A 21708-nucleotide genomic window follows, 5' to 3' on the forward strand; every position below is an offset into this window, starting at 1 on the left:
ACACACACACACACACACACACACACACACACACAGTCAAATCAAATCCAGGCCCACTGATGTTCACAAAACTGATCCATCAATCAGCCTGAATTTGACAGTTTTTCACTATCTCTGGGACCCATTTCTCAATCCTCGGGTCAGTTCTCCAGAACTCTTCACACAGCGAACACAACACCGGTGTGTGTGTGGGACACACTGAGGATCATTCATCACTGCTTTGCATCTTTCAAATTACATCAATGCTATTTTCATTTAGATGCAAAAACCACCAAAACTATGATCCTACAGGCCAGTTTGATGCTTACATTACATTTAACGTTCTCTCAACGTTACGAACAAACGTTCGTTCAAAGTTATCTGGTCTTTAATCATTAAAAAAAATATTTACAAATGGAATGTTTAGTTGGACGTTTTTTAAATGTCACTTTCAGTAAGGGTTAGTAATGTTTGAAGAATAATAAAGTGGACTGTTCCTTTAAACGTTTTAAAAACTGGACATTCTGAGACCATAGTTATGTTACAATGTGGCAAAACTCAAAATCTAACATCATACAACACTGAATATGTACAGTAATCTGCTCTGTTTATACAGTAATACCGTACTGAAATATACTCCAAATCTACAAATATGAAATAATATCAGAATCATTAACACTGCAAAAAAATTGGTTTTCGTACTTAGCATTTTCGTCTTGATTTCCTGTACAAATATATCCTGTACTATATATATATAAACTCAAAAAAAGATACATTTACAAAAACATAATCTTGTTTTCTCTTTTAAATTGAGTTTTTTTCTGACCCAAGACTTAATATCTTCAGTCGTTGTGCTTCTTCTCCAGTAAATGTATCTTGATTTAAGAACGTTTAGACATTTGTGCTGGAAAACAAGACAGAAACACTGAGGAAGAACATCACTTTTCCATTACATTTCTCTTCTCATTTCTCTTCTCATAGGAATAATTTAAACCCGTCTCGTGTAACACAGTGGACAGTGTTCTGCCAGTTTCTGATGTGTGAAAGGCTGAAGGTTGTGAAAGTGCTGCTAAACCTGTTCCAGCTGTGAAACACAGGTAAACACTCACCTGTGCGCTGTCCCAGGTGACCCTGTGGTTCTCGGGAAGCACTCGGCACTGAATCAGCCATCCGGCGCACTGTCTCCATAACTCCATCTCCACACACACACACACACACACACACACGCGCGATCCGGTGACCTTCAGTTACCTAAACCCTTCCTAAAGCATCCATGATCCAGAGTTGAACTACACACCCCACACCAGCGAATCAGTGATCAGCACAGGCTTCAGGGATTCAGTGTGTGTGTGTGTGTTCATTAATTAAGTCTCTCTCTCTCTCTCTCTCTCTCTCTCTCTCCGTTGACCTGTGTGGTGTTCCCGCTTGTTGTCCAGCGATGTCTCTCTCTCTCGCTCTCTCTCTCTCTCTCTTGTCGTCTCTCGTCTCTGTTCTCCGCGCTTCTTCTGCTCTGCAACTGCACAGGGAGGAAGCCTTTCAACTGCACACAACTTCCTCTTTCCTCTGTCTCACACACACACACACACACACATGTACACACTCACTCACTCACACACACATGTACACACTCACTCACACACACACACACAGTCTTTCTCTCTCTCTCACACACACAAACACACGCACATACACACAGACACATACACACAGACACATACACACACACACACACACACACACACACACACAGTCTTTCTCTCTCTCTCACACACACAAACACATGCACATACACACAGACACATACACACAGACACATACACACACACACACACACACACACAGTCTTTCTCTCTCTCTCTCTCTCACACACACACACACTCGCTCACACACACTTGACTTGCAAAATTTTGGTTTTATATTTATGCATGTGTTGCTATGTGTGTGCGCGGTTTCTCTGTATGAGTGTGAATGTGCATGTGTGTGTGTGTGTGTGACTAACCGCAGTATGTGCAGTCAGAGAGCAGCAGCGCTGCTGTTGCGTGGAAATGCAAACTCTCTGGCCGGTGTTCGTACAGTACAATAACAGTATTCAAGCGAACACTCGAGCACAGGAGATCCTCTTCTGAATCATTCACACAATAACAGATCCTGACACTGAAAATATCTAATGTGACCTGACAGTCAGCGTGGACATTTGTGAGCGTGACTATACTGAACTAACATGAGCATGATGGGAAACGACCTGAGCGACGTCACACTGACAACACTGACGTTTACTTCTCAGTTATAAAACCTGTTTTATTCTTCCTCGTATCAGCTAGTTTTCCAGTAGCATTTTTAAATCAAAAGATACATTTACTTGAGAAGCAAAATGACTTGAGATATTATGAAATATGTCTTAAAATTAAGTGTGTTTATGCTTGAAACAAGAAAAAACATCTGCCATTCTGGTTAGGAACTTCATTCGAATGGAAAACAGGATTATTTTTCTGACCCACTGACAGATATTTCTTCTTTTTAAGCATAACTCGCTTAATTTTGAGTGAGAACAATAATATCTTGCACTACGAGCAGTTCTGTACCTGGGCCTCCTTCAATTCTTATGTTTGTGATGGTTTTCCATCAGTGTTTATACGCTGAAGTTCATTCATGTCTTGTATTTAGAAGTTCTAGTCAGTTTTTGTTGATTCCTCCTCCCGTTATCCCCTTTCTGTTTATAATTGGTCTTAATATACTAAATAAATCATAGACCCCATTGTATTAATCACTTATATTTCATGAGAAAAGCAAATCTTATTTGGACACATCCGAAATCGCATACTTCCCAATAGAACTTTTTTTTTTTAGTAGCCGTGAAGTAGCCTAATTAGCCTACAGTTTGTAAAAAAAAAAAAGTACCTAGTCTGAAAAATTAGTAAAAGCACTGTATTCTCGATTATCTCCACTGTATCTTACAGTATGTTTAATATTCAAGAAAACAAACTCAATCATATCTGTGAAGTCAGTGATCTTACACCTTATTTTCAGCGTAAGAGCGGCGCGCTGGGCGCGGCCATTTTAAACGTGAGACTTCCGGTGTCATTTCAACATAAAAACAGTCTGTTGTTATGCTGTTGTATATTGCAGGTATTTGTTGTATTTGTAACTGGTATTTGTTGTAATATTATTTGTATTAATTATTATAACCATAAACACACTGCTTTGTAAATATTTTGATCGTTTAACACTTTCTTCTATAGCGCATCGCGAATCAGGAATCTATTCACAGCAAATAACATTCGCGTTGCTAAATAAGGTGTAGAAACCATAGAGTGTGTTATAAACATCATTCTGGGCCTCATTTTATCCTTTCCAGGTGCTACATGTGGTGTGTGAATGTCTATATAACTTGTCGCCATCTGCTGGTGTAATCATGTGATTGGGGCACTGACTGAACAATGTTGCAATTGATTTCTGATTAGGTTTTTTTTGCACGATAAAGATTTGAATCACGACTAAAAGATCCCCACTTAATTATAATCATCCACCTAACGGATTCAATCCAGTTTCGGGTTTATTTTATTAGAATCAAACCAGCTTGGAATGACTAGAATCACGTTCGACCAGTTACAGAAATGCTAATTTCTCATGAAACCATCGGCATGAGAGACAATCTGATGTTAATCTGAGAGTGAATGTGTCTCAACCTGCAACCCGAAGCTTTAAACTTCACACGGATATTCCTGCACTGTGATTGGCTGAGAGAGAGAGGACGCTGCTGCAGCAGCCAATCAGAAGACAGCGCCTCGGGTTCCTTCAGAGAGAGAGCGAGAGAGAGAGAGAGAGAGAGAGATGTGGACGAGAGTTCGAATACAACAAACTGAGATTAAGACAATTAATGACTAAACCATAAAGACAGAGAGACAATTGAAGAACGAATAAGAGAAAATAAGAACAGAAGAGGAGTTTTGCCGCACGGGTAAGAATTCATTTTAATTTAATTCTGCTAAAAGTAAATTTTGCTGCACTAGACGGACTGACATGAATTTGAAAACCCCAGAAGTTTTCAAAAGTTTGTCTTTAAACTCCTAAAATCTTTTTATTCTTTTATTTGAAGAGCCCAGAAACCAAAATACTGATCTGAAGGATCTGTAATGAAACACAAGAGCTATGCTATTTAATCTAATATAAATCCAGTCCACAGCAACTCGAGAGTCCCGTGGAAGCCCACCTGAGGAAAAACACAAGCTCTGGTAAATCTGAATAATTACATTAAAAAAATAAAAAAATAAGTATGACATAAATCAAAATTATTACATGAAAAAGTCAAAATTATGATATGCTAATACTAAGTCATAATAATTATTTAAAAAGTCGAAATTATAAAATACAAAGTTGAAATTATGACATACCAACTCATAATTATGACATGTTGTCATAATAAAGAGATACAAAGATCAAAATTATGACATATAAGTGAGATTACTGAGATACTTAGATTACATCTCATAAATGATTTTTTGTTATCACATAAAATATTTTTTATGTTATCTCACAATTTTAACTTGTTTGTCATCTCATAGGACGTTTGATGTTTTCTTATAAACATTATTTTTAATGTAATTATGACCTTTTTGTCATCTCCTAAATTTGACTTTTTGTGTTATCTCATAATTATGACTTTTTATGTTATCTCCTAAATATGACTTATGTTATCTCATAATTATGACTTATGTTATCTCATAAATGACTTTTTGTGTGATCTCATAAATGACTTTGCCATCTCGTTATTAAAACTTTTCATGTCATCTCTTGTGATTTTTTTGTCATCTCATAAATATGATTTTTACTATTATCTAATAATTATGACTGTCATCTCATAAATATAAATTAGTTATCCAATGAATATGACTTTTTTCGACATTTTATGTCAATAATGACTTACTAAAGCATGTGTGTGTGTTCTGATCTGGCCTGTGATGTGTAGATCTGAGATGGACAACCGCTCGATCGCGCGCTGGCTGAGACAGATCGGACTCCCTCAGTACACCAGCGCACTGGAGAAGCAGTACTACGGCCTCGAGGTACACGACCACACACTCATATTCATATCACATATTTCACACTGCACCTTGTTTCATTATTACACATGCAGGTGTTATTTATTGAGAAACTGTGTGGAATATTTGTACTTTTAAAATCATTTGTCACAGAGCAGATCGCCAACAACAATGAAACAGTGAAATGCTGTGTGTGTGTGTGTGTGTGTGTGTGTGTGCAGGGTCTCCTATCTGTAACAGAGGATGATCTCAGACTGATGGGAGTCGAAGATCCAGAACACAGAACAACCATCCTAATGCAACTACAGACACAACAGCCTGAGAAAGGTGAACACACACACACACACACACACACACACACACACACAGATCAGTAAAATCCCTGTTATTCTCAGACAGACGTTCTTCCAGTAACGTTAATACAATTTTCGTTCAAAGTTATTTGGTCTTTAATAATGTTCATAAAACGTTGATACAAAAACATTATTCATACATCGATCATGGAACTTTTTTCTAGTTGGACGTTAATCTAACGTTTTTTAAATGTTCCTCCTTGTTTTAGAACGTTCAGAGAACATTCAAACGTAACATTCCAATAATGTTCGAACAACGATACAGTGTAATGTTCCCTTAACGTTCACATAACCAAGAAAAAACATTCTGAAAGCGTTCACATGTGTGTTGCTGTAATGATAGATATGGTGCTTCTCCGCAGAGAATATCTCCACCGGCACGATGAGCCGGAAAAACACTCTGGCTTCACAGATTGATCTGGTCAGATCCACGGACTTCTTCCGGCACAGCATCGTGCCGAGACTGCGTCGCCGTGACAACCGAGTCTCCGCCTCCTGCCTCCAGCTCCGCCCTGAAGACCACGCCCCCTCCAGCAAACTCAAGCTCAGGTAATCAACACACCTTCATCAACACACATTATTTATTTCACACTAAACAAGCGCCATATGTGACCCTGGATCACTAAGCCAGTCTCGAGTCGCACGGGTATATTTGTGGCAATAGCCAATAATACACTGTATGGGTCAGAATTATTGATTTTTCTTTTATGCCAAAAATCATTAGGATATTAAATAAAGATCATGTTCCATGAAGATATTTTGTAAATTTCCTACCGTAAATATATAAAACATGTATTTTTGTGAGTGAATGCAGCACAATCGCCAACATAAATGAACAACTTTAAAGGAGATTTTCTCAATGTTTTGATTTTTTTGCACCCTCAGATTCCAGATTATCAATAGTTCAGATTTTCAATAACTCGGCCCAATATTGTCATATCCTAAGCATCAATGGAAAGCTTATTTATTCAGCTTTTAGATTATGTATAAATCTCAATTACAAAAAATTGACCCATGTTTTGTGGTCCATGGTCTCAAATGGAAGTAAATTAGCTTTAATTACTTATTTTAACTTGTTAGTCAAATTACTCACAAATAGTCAAATCAAAATCTAAAATCTTTTAAAGAAAAGATGTCACACTTCTTCAAAAAAACTTTTACCTCAGTGAAAATATTTAGCAAGTGTAAGCCAGAAGTGTTTTTTTTTTCTCTTCAAACGTGAGTTTTGTGGTTTACGTCTATTATCTTGGGTCTGGCCCGAAATCTTGAAGAAAGGCTTTTTTTGCTGAATTGTCCAATAATTGTTTTGTTTTTTCTTTTCTTCGAATATGAGTTTTGTGGTTCACATCTATTATCTAGATGCTAATCTATGTGTACTCCTAAATCTTGAAGAAATGCATGCGTTTTTGCTGAATTGTCAGTGAATTGTTTTCTTTACATTTTGCTGAAAATTCTTACAACACTTTATAATAGGATTCATTAGTTAACATTAGTTAACTACCTTAGTTAACATGAACTAAGAATGAACAATACTTCTACAGCATTTATTCATCTTAGTTAATGTTAATGACAACATTTACATTATTAAAATCAAAGGTTGTATTTGTTAACATTAGTTAATGCACTGTGAACTAACATGGACAAACGATGAACAGCTGGATTTTTATTAACTTTTATTAAAACAGTAACAAATCATGTATTGCTCATTGTTAGTTCATGTTAGTTAATACATTAACAAATGCTAACTAATGAACCTTATTTGTAAAGTGTTATCAAAAAACTGTGACTAGACACTTTATTTTAAGCTATGTCTTCAAAAAAAATAAAAAAAATAAATAAATACACACTCACACACTGAGAAATATTGCAGTAAAATGTGTGACAGCATGCCCCGGTCTCATCTATGAAAGTACACTTACAACATAAGTGTCAGGTTGTGTTCTCCTTCGCAACATGTCACGGCTCACACTGGAATCTTTCCCGTGAGCGCGCACACCGTGTGATTGTGAACGCGGCGTCTTGCGCAATAACGCGCGCGTCTCTGGTTAAAGTCAGCGAAACGGGGCGTCGTCGGATCAAGCTTACACAGGTTTCACTCTCACTGCCACCGGGGATCGAGCATGTCGGACGGGTTGCGGGTTTTAAGGGCCTCGGGCGCTGTCACACAGGTGAGTGCGCGCGGAATGCGAGGAATGCGCGAGAGATAGCGCGCGCGCGCGGGAGGAGCGGATCGTGTGTGAACTCGTCAGCTGTGAGTGAGGGATTTACTGGAGGACAAGAAGAAGAAGAAGAAGAAGAAGAAGAACTCTCGGATCATGATCGCTCTCTCCATGAGAAACTCCACAATAGGAATAGTTTTTGTTTTCCAGGTAAGTTTCAGCTGGTGTTCCCGCACAGACTGTTAATGATTATCCTGGTGTTTGCGATGGGAAGGGCAGAGCTGATAGATAGACCTTTGATATATATATACATGTAAAAAAGAATTTGTTGCTCTCATGTCGATTTTTAAATACTTTATTAAAGTAAGTTGTCATCGAAACCAGATGTTCTGCATTAGTTGTTTGATGTGGTCTGCTGAACTCAAGTTTGACTTTGGAAAACATGAGATTTCACAATGAATCTAGATGATACTTTATAGGCTATACTTTAATAACTTAATGTATACTTTAATATATTATTGTTATGTATAAATAATTCATGTATTTTGATATAGTACTGAATGATTCAAGCAGGGGAATCATATTCATATGCAACAGTATTTATGGTTATCAAAACAACATTAGAGTACATTAAAAAACAAAACATGGTAATACATTGTAGTACTTTTATTAGTGAAATTTTATTTATATTTGTTGCTGTCATTAAGGCATAGAAAGTAGCACTGCAAAAATGTTTTTGGCTTATTTTCTAATCATTAAATATCTAAACATTCTTAAATAAAGATATGTTTACTGGAGAAGCAAAGTGACTTAAGATAAAGTGTTGTGAAAAACTGATCAAAATGAAGCGAGTTTATGCTGAAAACAAGAACAAATATCTGCCAATGTGCTCAGAAAAACTTCATTTAAAGGGAAAACAAGATTATTTTTCTGACACAGCTGGCAGATACAGTATTTGTTTTCATTATTTCAAGCATGAACTCAGAAAGCAAGACTTAATATCAGAAGTAAATTTATCTTCATTTCACAAGTGTTTAGATATTTGTACAGGGAAATAACACACAAAAGTACATTAACACGAGTTTATAGCTTTAGTTTTAGTTTTGTTTTTTGGGAGTTTGACTGCACTGACCTTGAGCCCATAACATCCGTTTCCATGGCAACTGATCCCAGGACATTCCCAGATGTCCAGAGGACACAATGCAACGGGTTTGGCCGTGAGATGGGAAGGAAACGCCATTAACATGTTATTTAAAAACACGCCTCTCCATGTCAGTGATCAGCAGTGCTTTACCTTGCTGTTCTCTGAGGTCTTTACTGTAACGGTGAAGTTATCAAACACTAAGAAGAGTTTATCGTAATCAAATCAGCAGAAGAAGGGTGTGGTGGACGGATACAGAGCATTGTGAGTGCATGTCCTAAATTGTATGTCTGTACATGTGTTTTTATGCGGTACAGACGTCAGCATTTGGTGTTCTGTGATGTTTTGAGCTAAAATCTTAACTAGAAGATATCCCGACACTGATTAAACACAGAATAATAAGACAAATTTTGTATTACAAGTTCTGAAATGTTGTTTAATTATGCAAATGAGGCATTCATCAATCATCTAATCAAATATGCACTAATTTGCATACTTTTCCAGCACATTAATCTGAACATTGGATAAAGCCAGGTTAAAAATTCTTGTTTGATTTTGTTGACATAGTAGAGCTAAATGTTTTTACTGAGGGGATTTTGGGTTTCTCTCTTTATCACTCCATAATTCAGAAAATACTGTCATCAGACAGAAAAAAACGAATTTTCATCATGTTTTCAGGAATAAAGTGTTAAATATATATCAGGCGAATGATATATGAACAAACCCCTTGGTAAAAACCTTTAGAATATAGATTGGAATAAAACTGTAAATTTTGGTGTATATAAGTGATGCTGAAGTGGAGACGAAACTCTTCAAAGATATGTATTGAATCCTATAGATGCAAATAGATAAAATGCAATAAAATAAACACTTGAATGTTTTTTCGGATGTTTTCTTTCCATTATTCTGAACGAAGGACATGTTAGGGAAGAAAAATACACCTCAAAAAAGACCAGTGCATGAAAAAACAATGGTTTTGAGCCTGTAGTCTAGAATAAAAAAGATTTTATTCAAGTCAGAAATATTGCGACTGAATCAACTTGACCAGATTCCAGTAAAGTGGATAAAAAGGTTGTATAAAAATGCATGAATGTAAAAAATGTAAATATTACAAATGAAAATACTTTTTTTAATCTGTTGTGCTGTGTTTTGCAGCAGGAGGAAGAGTGTGTCGGCCTTCATCAGTCAGGTGAGCGTGTTACACAGGTCTCTCCACACGGACTGGTTGTCCAGTGCTTCACTGTTATTGTGTTAATGTTTCTGCAGGTGTTCTCAGGGCTGAAGGACATGGACTCTCTGAAGAAAGAGCTGGAGGAGGAGCTGAAACTCAGCACTGAAGACCTGAGGGGCCATGCCTGGTATCATGGACAACTGCCGCGCGAGGTGTGTGTGTGCGCGCGCGCGATACCAGCCTTTACCCAAAACCACTCGCTCTCATGTCATTCCAAAAATTGTGGCCGATATCGATAATTCTTTATATTTGAAAGCGTATAACCGATATATTGGCCGATAAATTTTAAACCAACATTTTATATTATTTTAAATAACTAATTGTTTTCTTAATTTATTTGTAAGTCTTATTTATTTATCTATTTATTTAATAATTTAATTATGTATTTACCATAGACTTAAACCATTTTTTCTCTGTTCACAATACAATCTGCATAAATAAACCAAGTTTGTTGATATTGTGCAATGTTGTACTGTTGTACTGTATATTACTGGCACGCAGTCCAGCCAAACCTCACTATATGCTGATATCAGTGCATGTATTTGTTTAATAAGCGTGTGTGTGTGTGTGTGTAGGCTGCGGAGAAGCTGTTCTCTAGAGACGGAGAGTTTCTGGTGCGCGACTCCAGCTCCAGTCCCGGTGAATACGTCCTGAGCTGCATGTGGAAAAATCAACCCATGCACTTCAAAATCATACGTGTCGTTCTGCGACCCAAACAGGTACAGTATCAGTCTCAGCATCCGCCGTGTGAACGAGCGTTCAGAGACTGAGTCTGACGTGTGTGTGTGTGTGTGTGTGTAGGGTTACACCAGAGAGCTGTTTCAGTTTGAGAACGATCAGTTCGATAACATACCAGCGTTAATTCGGTTTCACGTCGGCGGACGGCGTCCCATCTCGAATTCCACCGGCGCCATCATCTTTCAGCCAATCACGCGCACTCTGCCCCTACGCATCATCAGCGAGCGGCAGGCGGCGAAGTCATCAAGCTCCGCCCATCTGTCACGAGGTCAGAGCAAGAGGCGGAGCCTGAGTTCCTCTCAGAGAGACATGCTGCAGGTCAACAGCAACAACCTGCTCAGGTACACACACGCTCGCTCACACACACACACGGTGATAAAAAAACACACAAAAAAACATCTGGATACCAACATTCAGAACAGTCATTCAAAACAGGAGATTGCAAGGTTTTGGACAGACATTGAGTTGAATTATGATTTTTGCAAGGAGGGAAACAAGAGCATTGTCCATTTATATTTTGATTGTATTTATGCAAATTTATTTGGAGTGATTTGGCATTTATTTGTTTAAAAAGATACAAACATTGAAATGCAACTGAAAGATGTTTAATTTTTCTATGATAATGATGCTAAATTCATTTAAAAATTTACTTTAAAATTGTTTATCCACACATGTAAATGTTCATGAAAAACTACTTTTACTCATTTTAAAACAGAAATAGGTAACTAACTTTATACTTTAACAGCCTCAAAAATAAAGCAAAAGAAGTACTGCAAAGCCTTAAAGGGATAGTTCACCCAAAAATGAAAATTAGCCTATGATTTACTCACCCTCAGGCCATCCTAGGTGTCGATAAAAGTGTATCTATCCATGATAAAAGTGTATCTATCCATCATAAAAGTGCATCTGTCCATGATAAAAGTGCATCTGTCCATCATAAAAGTGCATCTATCCATCATAAAAGTGCATCTGTCCATGATAAAAGTGCATCTGTCCATCATAAAAGTGCATCTATCCATCATAAAAGTGCATCTGTCCATGATAAAAGTGCATCTGTCCATCATAAAAGTGCATCTATCCATCATAAAAGTGCATCTGTCCATGATAAAAGTGCATCTATCCATCATAAAAGTGCATCTATCCATGATAAAAGTGCATCTATCCATCATAAAAGTGCATCTATCCATGATAAAAGTGCATCTATCCATCATAAAAGTGCATCTATCCATGATAAAAGTGCATCTATCCATCATAAAAGTGCATCTGTCCATCATAAAAGTGCATCTGTCCATCATAAAAGTGTATCTATCTATTCCTTTAAGAAAAATATCCATATTTAAAACTTAATCGACTAAAATTTCCAGCAGACAGATTTGCAGAATGTTGCAGTAAAAAAGGAACCGTGTCAGAATCAGACACAATACCTGTCTAGCACACTGTGCGTATAGTTAACGGTGTATTGTTTGTGTGTGAGTGTTAGGAGCGGCAGTCAGCCTGCTAATCTGGAGACAGTGGGGAGACCATTTCTACAGTCTGCACAATCTGACAGCAACCTCCGCACAGGTACACACACACACACACACACACACGATGAACATACTTAAAAACTGATCTGGGATCTGATTACTACACTGATTGATTTGTCCATGTTCCTCAGGTGTTCCTCAGAGCAGCGCGTCACATGACTCTGGCCCCGCCCCCGTGTCCCCGGTGTTCCGCACAGGAAGTGAGCCTGTCCTCAGCCCAGCCACTTCCTGTCAGTCGAGTCTCGGTGGGTCTCCTCTGGTGGGCTCTGATGGACAGCTCCACTCCCGAGCGCCTCCCAAACCCCTGCGTATCTCCATCGTGTTCCCCCCGACCCAGTGCGACCCCGACCCCAGCGACCTCTACGGAGAGCTGGTGCCACAGGTCAGAGGTCATGAGCGCAGGACTGATAAATCAACACACTTCTGGCATAATTATATCAGTGAGGATAGAAAATATATCAGACGAGAGGAAAAATTATGTTTCTCTCGCAAGAGAAAGTATTGCATTATCCTAATAAACTTTATATTTGTGCCAAATTTTGTGGATGCAACAAGTATTGAAATATGACATTTTTTCCCATCACTGTATCACTTAAAGGGATAGTTCACTTTGAAATAAAATTTTGGTATGTTTTAGCTTACCTCAAGGGCATCCAAGATGTAGGTGTCTTTTTTTCCGCAGAAGTTTCAATTTTTATATTTTTAGGTCAAACCGTTCTTGTCTGTCAGTCATTTCATGCAGGTCTATGGTCACTGTCTCAAAGCAGCATGCACAGAGTCCAAATTAAACAATTCCCCATCGTCCAAATTAAACAATTCCCCATCGTAAGTACACATTGATGGCCTAAGACACGAAACGAGCGGTTTGTGTGAGAAAACGAACAGTATTTATATCGTTGTTATCTCTTGAACACAGCCACGTCCAAGTGATCTGAGGGCGCGGGCGGGTATAGATATATACACTAGACGTCGCCTTGGCTACTGCAGTTCATTGGAACGAAATCTATACCCTATCTATACCCGCCCGCGCCCTCAGATCACTTGGACAGATCGTCTTGACCTAAAAATATAAAAATTGAAACTTCTGCGGAAAAAAAGACACCTACATCTTGGATGCCCTTGAGGTAAGCTAAAACATACCAAAATTTAATTTCAAAGTGAACTATCCCTTTAAGGGGCTCCAGACAGTATTACAAAGACAAAAATGTCCGACTTTGTGATTTCCTACTTTTTTTTCCAAATATTAGGGAATGGAAATGGCTAATTAGACAATAAGTGCTCCTCTGCCGCCATCTACTGGTTATAGTCCTTTTTTTTTAGATAAAAGTGTTTGTTTACCATAATGTTTTAGTTTTTCTACATCTTTTAATTTTTAGTTTTAGGATAGAAAACATATGAGACGAGAGGAAAAACTATGTTTCTCTCGCAAAAGTATTGCATTATCCTTAGAAACTTTGCGTTCGCTCACAAAAATTTCCTTCGCTCATATTTTTGCAAAGTTTCTTGGGGAAACGTAAAAGTTTTGTGAAGGAATGCAAAGTTTTTAGGATGCAACAAGTATTGAAATATTATTTTTTTTCCCACTGTGTCACTTAGTTTTCCATATATTAAGGAGTGGAAATGGCTAATTAGACAATAGGTGCTCCTCTGCCGCCATCTACTGGTTATAGTCTGTTTTTTAAGAGAGAACGCAAAGTTTCTTAGGTACACGCAAAAGTTTTTTGGATGCAACAAGTATTGAAATATTACATTTTGCCCCATCACTACGTCACTTCAGAGGATCCATACAGTATTACAAAGACAAAAATCTGTTTGTTTGCAAAAAAAGTTTTTCATATGAATAAATTTAATTGACATCACAGAGACCTCATAAAGTGATAGTTCACCCAATAAATTATCGTCATCATTTATTTGTGTCATTCCAAATATGGATGACTTCCTTTCTTCTGTGGAAAAACATTTCAGTGTTTTTGTCTGTATAATGGAAGTCAATGGGGTCCAACTGAGATCAGCATCAGATTACAGAAGTTCCAACTTGAGTTTAGTGTTGAGCTCAATGTTTTTACGATAACATTAGACTCCATGTATGACACTAATGAACTAACCTTTGACCTCGCAGGCCTTTGGAACACAAACGAAGATATATTTGAAAAATGTTTCAGTGTTTTTGTCCTTTTAATGGAAGTCAATGGGGTCCAACTGATATTAGCATCAGATTACAATTCCAACTTGAGTTTCGTGTTAATCTCAATGTTTTTAAGATAACATTAGACTCCATGTATGACAGTAATGAACTGACCTTTGACCTCGCAGGTCCCGGTCACCATGTTGCCGAAAGGTCACGCGGCGCGGCTCCGCGCTCAGGAGAAGTGGACGAGTCGCGCGCGCCTCACCGAGACTAGCTTCGGGTTCCTGGAGGCGCAGAAGCTGGAGGAGCAGAAGGTGGAGGAGCAGCCACTCACACACACACACGGAGACAAGGACGAGCGTGACTGGTGTTTCCAGCGGCCGCAGACGGAGACGAGCTCCTGCTTTCGTCTGGAGGAGTTTCGCTCGCTTCTGCTGCCCGAGAACAACCGCCCGCTGGACCAGAGCGTCCTGATGAGGGTCAAAGAGCTGCTCACACACACTGACGCCAGAACCACTGCACTGCACATGCTCAGCATCAACTGTCAGGTACACACACACACACACACACACACACACTGGGTTATTGTCGCCAAACTAAATAAAGCATAATTTATAAATAATATTGAAGTGACCTGGTCGATGGGGCACACTTATATATGCAAGTGTTTAGAGCTTTTATTTATTATATTTTTAATATGGCTCAGGTGGCGCGCATCACAGGTGTGACGCCGGAGCAGAAGAGCATCATGGGAGTTGAGAGCGGACTGGAGCTCATCACACTGCCACACGGAGGCCAGCTCCGACGGGACCTGCTGGAGAGGTGTGTGTGTGTGTGTGTTGTGGCCACCGCTGCTTGTAATGCGTTTCCGGACACTGGTGATGCGTGCTGATGTCATCACCCGCTGTGTTCCCATCAGGCACCACTCTCTGGCTCTGGGTGTGGCGGTGGATCTGCTGGGCTGTACTGGGACGCTGGTTCAGCGAGCGACGGTGCTGAGCAGGATCATCACGCTGGCACAGGAGCTGCGAAACACCACACGAGACCTGTACGCCTTCTCCGCTGTCATGAAGGCGCTCGAGCTGCCGCAGGTGTCAAAGTTCATATTATACATCTCGTTTTCAGAGAAATCTCTCAAGATGTTGTTTTTGCTGTAACAAATCCTTCCCTCGCGGGCCAAAATGACCCGAAGCCCTAAAATTATACTTACTTTATTTTATTTTTGTCCAGAAAGCTTATTTTATTCCAGTTCAATTCACATTTATTTGTATAGCGCTTTTCACAATACACATCGTTTCAAAGCAGCTTTACAGAAAACGCAGTCCACATTACAATTTAGAGTGATCTGTTATCAGAGTGTCTAAGTTATGTATTTCAGAAATGTACATATACAAATCACAGTTAGCTAAAAAGGTATTCATTTAAACATTGTAATAATTTAAGGCAGAAACAATGAGCTCACTGAATTAATGAATACTTGTTTGTTAACAAATTATTACGACATTTAGAAAAATGTAGCATTGGTGCATGTATCACATCTCGCTTTCAGAGAAATCTCTCAAGATGTGGATTTTGCTTAATTCAAGACGTCTTCACCTTACAAATGGTTGTCAAAAGCAAAAATGCTATGAAATCCACATCATATTTAGTGAGAAAGTGACATGCTAGAGCAAAACAGGCACTATTTTAGGAACCAGTCCCCAAAATGAGTGAGAAACAAGTGCTGTATTCAGCAGACATGATGTTGTGCCTGTAAATGTGTTGTTATTAATATAAATGTTGTCCTTCAGGTGGTCAGGTTGGAGAATACGTGGCGAGCGCTGAGGCGTAATCACACCGACAGCGCCGTGACCTTCGAAAAGAGCCTGAAGCCCTTCATGAAGTCCCTGAATGAGGGCGAGGGTGAGTTTGTGAGTGTGAGTGAGTTTACAGCGAGTGTGTGTGAGTCTGAGTGAGTTTACAGTGAGTCTGAGTGTGTTTACAGTGAATTAGAGAGTGTGTACAACGAGTCTGAGTGAGTTTACAGTGAGTGTGTGCAAGTCTGAGTGAGTTGACAGTGAGTCTGAGTGTGTTTACAGTGAGTGTGTGCGAGTCTGAGTGAGTTGACAGTGAGTCTGAGTGAGTTGACAGTGAATCTGTGTGAATCTGAGTGAGTTGACTGTGAGTGTGTGTGAGTCTGAGTAAGTTTACAGTGAGGGTGTGTGAGTCTGAGTGAGTTTACAGTGAGTGTATGTAAGTCTGAGTGAGTTTACAGTGAGTCTGAGTGAGTTTGCAGCAGGTGTGTGCGAGTCTGAGTGAGTTGACAGTGAGTCTGAGTGAGTTGACAGTGAATCTGTGTGAATCTGAGTGAGTTGACTGTGAGTGTGTGTGAGTCTGAGTAAGTTTACAGTGAGGGTGTGTGAGTCTGAGTGAGTTTACAGTGAGTGTATGTAAGTCTGAGTGAGTTTACAGTGAGTCTGAGTGAGTTTGCAGCAGGTGTGTGCGAGTCTGAGTGAGTTGACAGTGAGTCTGAGTGAGTTGACAGTGAATCTGTGTGAATCTGAGTGAGTTGACTGTGAGTGTGTGTGAGTCTGAGTAAGTTTACAGTGAGGGTGTGTGAGTCTGAGTGAGTTTACAGTGAGTGTATGTAAGTCTGAGTGAGTTTACAGTGAGTCTGAGTGAGTTTACAGCAAGTGTGAGGGAGTTTTACAGTGTGTCTGAGTGAGTTTATAGCGAGCGAGTCTGAGTGAGTTTGCAGTGAGTCTGAGTGAGTTTACAGTGAGTCTGAGTGAGTCTGAGTGAGTTGACAGTGAGTCTGAGTGAGTTTACAGTGAGTCTGAGTGAGTTTACAGTGAGTCTGAGTGAGTCTGAGTGAGTTTGCAGCGAGTGTGTGCAAGTCTGAGTGAGTTTGCAGCGAGTGTGTGCGAGTCTGAGTGAGTTAACAGTGAGTCTGAGTGAGTTAACAGTGAGTCTGAGTGAGTTGACAGTGAGTCTGAGTGAGTTGACAGTGAGCCTGAGTGAGTCTGAGTGAGTTTACAGCGAGGGTGTGTGCGTCTGAGTGAGTTAACAGTGAGTGTGTGTTAGTCTGAGTGAGTTAACAGTGAGTGTGTGTTAGTCTGAGTGAGTTTACAGTGAGTCTGAGTGAGTTTACAGTGAGTTAGAGTGAGGGAGTTTTACAGTGTGTCTGAGTGAGTTTATAGCGAGTGAGTCTGAGTGAGTTTGCAGTGAGTGTGTGAGTCTGAGTGAGTTTACAGTGAGTTAGAGTGTGTTTACAGTGAGTGTGTGCGAGACTGAGTGAGTTTACAGTGAGTTAGAGTGTGTTTACAGTGAGTGTGTGTGAGACTGAGTGAGTTTACAGTGAGTTAGAGTGTGTTTACAGTGAGTGTGTGTGAGACTGAGTGAGTTTACAGTGAGTTAGAGTGTGTTTACAGTGAGTGTGTGCGAGACTGAGTGAGTTTACAGTGTTTGTGAGTGAGTTTACAGCGAGTGTGTGTGAGTCTGAGTGAGTTTACAGTGAGTTAGAGTGTTTACAGCGAGTCTGAGTGAGTTTGCAGCGAGTGTGTGTCTGAGTGAGTTTACAGTGAGTGTGAGTGTGTTTACAGCGAGTCTGAATGAGTTTGCAGCGAGTGTGTGAGTCTGAGTGAGTTTACAGTGAGTGTGAGTGTGTTTACAGCGAGTCTGAATGAGTTTGCAGCGAGTGTGTGAGTCTGAGTGAGTTTACAGTGAGTTAGAGTGAGTTTACAGTGAGTGAGTCAGTTTACAGTGTTAGAGTGAGTTTACAGTGAGTTGGAGTTGGAGTGTTTACAGCGAGTGTGTGTGTGTGCAGACGTCGTGGGCTCGGAGCCGGTGTCTCTGCCACACATGGTGCCGCTGCTGAGGCTGATGGAGGGCGAGGACAGTGTTGAATCCACAGACAGAGGCTGCCAGCTGCTCTACAACCTGCTACAGTCGGCTCGCAACGCCACACTACACGCTAGTGACTGCACACGCCACGCTCACGGCCTGCTGTCAGGTACACACACACACACACACACACACACACACACACTACACGCTAGTGACTGCACACGTCACGCTCACGGCCTGCTGTCAGGTACACACACACACACACACACACACACACACACACACACTACACGCTAGTGACTGCACACGTCACGCTCACGGCCTGCTGTCAGGTACACACACACACACACACACACACACACACACACACACACACTACACGCTAGTGACTGCACACGTCACGCTCACGGCCTGCTGTCAGGTACACACACACACACACACACACACACTATACGCTAGTGACTGCACACGTCACGCTCACGGCCTGCTGTCAGGTACACACACACACACTACACGCTAGTGACTGCACACGTCACGCTCACGGCCTGCTGTCAGCTACACACACACACACACACACACACACACTACACGCTAGTGACTGCACACGCCACGCTCACGGCCTGCTGTCAGCTACACACACACACACACACACACACACACTACACGCTAGTGACTGCACACGCCACGCTCACGGCCTGCTGTCAGGTACACACACACACACACTACACGCTAGTGACTGCACACGCCACGCTCACGGCCTACTGTCAGGTACACACACACACAGACACACACACACACACACTACACGCTAGTGACTGCACACGCCACGCTCACGGCCTGCTGTCAGGTACACACACACACACACACACACTACACGCTAGTGACTGCACACGTCACGCTCACGGCCTGCTGTCAGGTACACACACACACACACACACACACTACACGCTAGTGACTGCACACGCCACGCTCACGGCCTGCTGTCAGGTACACACACACACACACACACACTACACGCTAGTGACTGCACACGTCACGCTCACGGCCTGCTGTCAGGTACACACACACACACACACTATACACGCTAGTGACTGCACACGTCACGCTCACGGCCTGCTGTCAGGTACACACACACACACTACACGCTAGTGACTGCACACGCCACGCTCACGGCCTGCTGTCAGGTACACACACACACAGACACTGCACGCTAGTGACTGCACACGTCACGCTCACGGCCTGCTGTCAGGTACACACACACACACACACACACACACTACACGCTAGTGACTGCACACGTCACGCTCACGGCCTGCTGTCAGGTACACACACACACACACACACTACACGCTAGTGACTGCACACGCCACGCTCACAGCCTGCTGTCAGGTACACACACACACACACACACACACACACACTACACGCTAGTGACTGCACACGCCACGCTCACGGCCTGCTGTCAGGTACACACACACACACTACACGCTAGTGACTGCACACGCCACGCTCACAGCCTGCTGTCAGGTACACACACACACACACACACACACTACACGCTAGTGACTGCACACGCCACGCTCACGGCCTGCTGTCAGGTACACACACACACACACACACACTACACGCTAGTGACTGCACATGCCACGCTCACAGCCTGCTGTCAGGTACACACACACACAGACACTGCACGCTAGTGACTGCACACGTCACGCTCACGGCCTGCTGTCAGGTACACACACACACACACTACACACTAGTGACGTGATTGCATAGTTTATAATGGCTATTATTGTTCAATAAATAATATTTTATATTATAATGCTGCCGTACTTGGCGAATCGAGAAAAGGTCTGACGGTGTTTATCATACGGACTGCAATGTTAACTTTGCGTGGAAAATTTGCATTTGTGCTTGTAAAAAAATAAAAAAATAATCATATATATTGTATTTAAATAAGTCAAGCACTTTTCAAGTAGCCTACCTCTCTGTTAAATATGGCTGTTTTCAAGGGTTTCCAGGCCTTACATTTCAAAAAGTCAAACTTAAGTACTTTAAGCACCTTGTACGAACTCTGTATATAACCACAATAACATTATTAGAAGTCGTAGCAACACTGAAAAAAAGTCTTTAAATTTGGCAGCACAGGATAAACATACATGCACATGTGATAGATTGTGGCGATCTGATTGGACGGCTGACCTGTCTTTCTTCCTCCAGCCGGATGGGAGCCGATCCCGGAACTCCTGGAGGTGTTTCAGACGGAGTTCTCCCTGCGCCTCTTCTGGGGTCAAACGGGTGCGCAGGCCGAGCACAAGGAGCGCTGCGCCAAGTTCGACCGCATCCTCACGGTCCTGTCCAACAAACTGGAGCCCGACGCGGGATCTGAGGTCTGAGCTGCTCGAGGGCCCGAGGAACGGCTTCCAGTTTAAACGGACAGCTCACACTAAAACCATCATCCACTCGCCCTTAAAGGTGCAGTGTGTAAGTTTAGCGGCATCTAGTGGTGAGGTTGTGAACTGCAGCCAACAGAAGTTACGGTGGCCGACAGGAAGTGATGTCATCGTCTGAGACAGCAGAGAGTAGCCAGTTAAACAAAGAGGTTTCTTTACAAAGATAAATTAAGAAATTAGGTATATTTAATTATTCAGTAAAATGATATGTTATTGTGAATATTATTGTGACTTGTTCATCATTGTGTCAGTGTTTTATTCGCTGACTTTAGCTTTAGCTTCTTATCACGAAGTGACGAAACGTGTTTGTCCGTTCAGGGCCACTGTAGAAACGTGTGGATGTAAGCGGACCCGCGGTGTGTGTAGAGAGAAATGCTCATTCTAAGCTAATAAACACATAACGGATCATTATGTAAGGTCTTTATACACCACTGAAAACATAGTTATGTACATGATAATGCATTTCTGTCAACAGATCCTCCTAAATATTACACACTGCACCTTTAAGTTGTTCCAAACCTGTATGAATAATGTTTTTCTACTGAACACAAAAGAAGATATTTTGAAGAATTTGGGTTCAAACAGTTGATGGACACTATAGTATGGGGGAAAAATACTATGGAAGTCAGTGTTTAGTTTCCGACATTCTTCAAAATGTTTGGAAAGTATCTCTTTAATATCCATGTCATTTATTAAATATTCAGACAACAATAAATGTTAAAAAAGACAAGAAGACTAAAGCACAATCAGATGATTAAGGACTTTCAGACATCATGATGTGATTTTTCCCAAATAGGTATTCAAGTCGTTGTTGTAACATTGAAAATATTGCAGATTTCAGCTTTGTTTACACATTCTGTTGTGATGCATTTGAGACCTGGATGATAATGATGTTTCAAAACTGTGATTTTGTCCATGCTTGAGTGAAATATGCCAAATATGCCCTATTTCAGAGGCAGTTTATGGAAAGAATATATTTTAGTTTCTTAATGAATTAAAATGGAAATTTGTACATCGAACCGAGTCTGCTTTAGTTTAATATCAACATGAAACAGGATTCACAACCCTTTACTTTCAAATTATAGTTGGGGTAAGAACAGTATTCCAAAAATGGAACTGAATAAAAGTCAAAAGTG

The 21708-nt window shown here is 40.7% G+C and overlaps 2 protein-coding genes across 5 annotated transcripts in view; one reads left to right on the forward strand and one right to left on the reverse strand.

The window, feature by feature from the left end:
- The window catches only part of vav1 (vav guanine nucleotide exchange factor 1), a 31477-nt gene extending 29987 nt beyond the window's left edge, over positions 1-1490 (reverse strand). Inside the window, exon 1 of one of the 2 annotated variants that reach the window (XM_084106674.1) lies at positions 1089-1490. In XM_084106674.1, the coding sequence (XP_083962800.1) occupies positions 1089-1175 (87 nt within the window). In that variant the 5' untranslated portion in view covers positions 1176-1490. The remainder of the gene's footprint in view (positions 1-1088) is intronic. The other variant, XM_084106675.1, reaches the window with a different exon arrangement.
- A 2286-nt stretch (positions 1491-3776) lies between these two features.
- On the forward strand, positions 3777-21422 carry sh2d3a (SH2 domain containing 3A). 3 transcript variants are annotated; one of them, XM_084106782.1, is made up of 17 exons: positions 3777-3937; positions 4076-4211; positions 4946-5042; positions 5240-5345; positions 5734-5920; positions 9827-9860; positions 9938-10054; positions 10478-10621; positions 10704-10981; positions 12121-12203; positions 12298-12548; positions 14480-14842; positions 15001-15116; positions 15214-15385; positions 16085-16196; positions 18100-18285; positions 20340-21422. In XM_084106782.1, the coding sequence occupies exons 3-17, from the start codon at positions 4953-4955 to the stop codon at positions 20513-20515; spliced, it is 2415 nt and encodes an 804-aa protein (XP_083962908.1). In that variant the 5' UTR covers positions 3777-3937; positions 4076-4211; positions 4946-4952; the 3' UTR covers positions 20516-21422. The 3 variants fall into 3 exon arrangements, with proteins under 3 accessions (XP_083962908.1, XP_083962907.1, XP_083962909.1); XM_084106781.1 differs by having other exon boundaries at positions 3778-3937; positions 4156-4211; XM_084106783.1 differs by lacking the exons at positions 3777-3937; positions 4076-4211; positions 4946-5042; positions 5240-5345; positions 5734-5920 and adding an exon at positions 7379-7740.
- The last annotated feature ends 286 nt before the right edge of the window (positions 21423-21708 follow it).

This window comes from Abramis brama, assembly GCF_963993115.1.
Source record: "Abramis brama genome assembly, chromosome: 2".
Lineage (NCBI taxonomy): Eukaryota > Metazoa > Chordata > Actinopteri > Cypriniformes > Leuciscidae > Abramis > Abramis brama.

Excerpts from the sequence above, each read along its gene's own strand:
- sh2d3a (XM_084106782.1), top strand. The coding sequence starts at position 4,953 with ATGGACAACCGCTCGATCGCGCGCTGGCTGAGACAGATCGGACTCCCT. Across the intron at positions 10,055-10,477 it reads ATGGACAACTGCCGCGCGAG|GCTGCGGAGAAGCTGTTCTC; the intron begins GTGTGTGTGTGC and ends GTGTGTGTGTAG. Across the intron at positions 18,286-20,339 it reads CGCTCACGGCCTGCTGTCAG|CCGGATGGGAGCCGATCCCG; the intron begins GTACACACACAC and ends TTCTTCCTCCAG.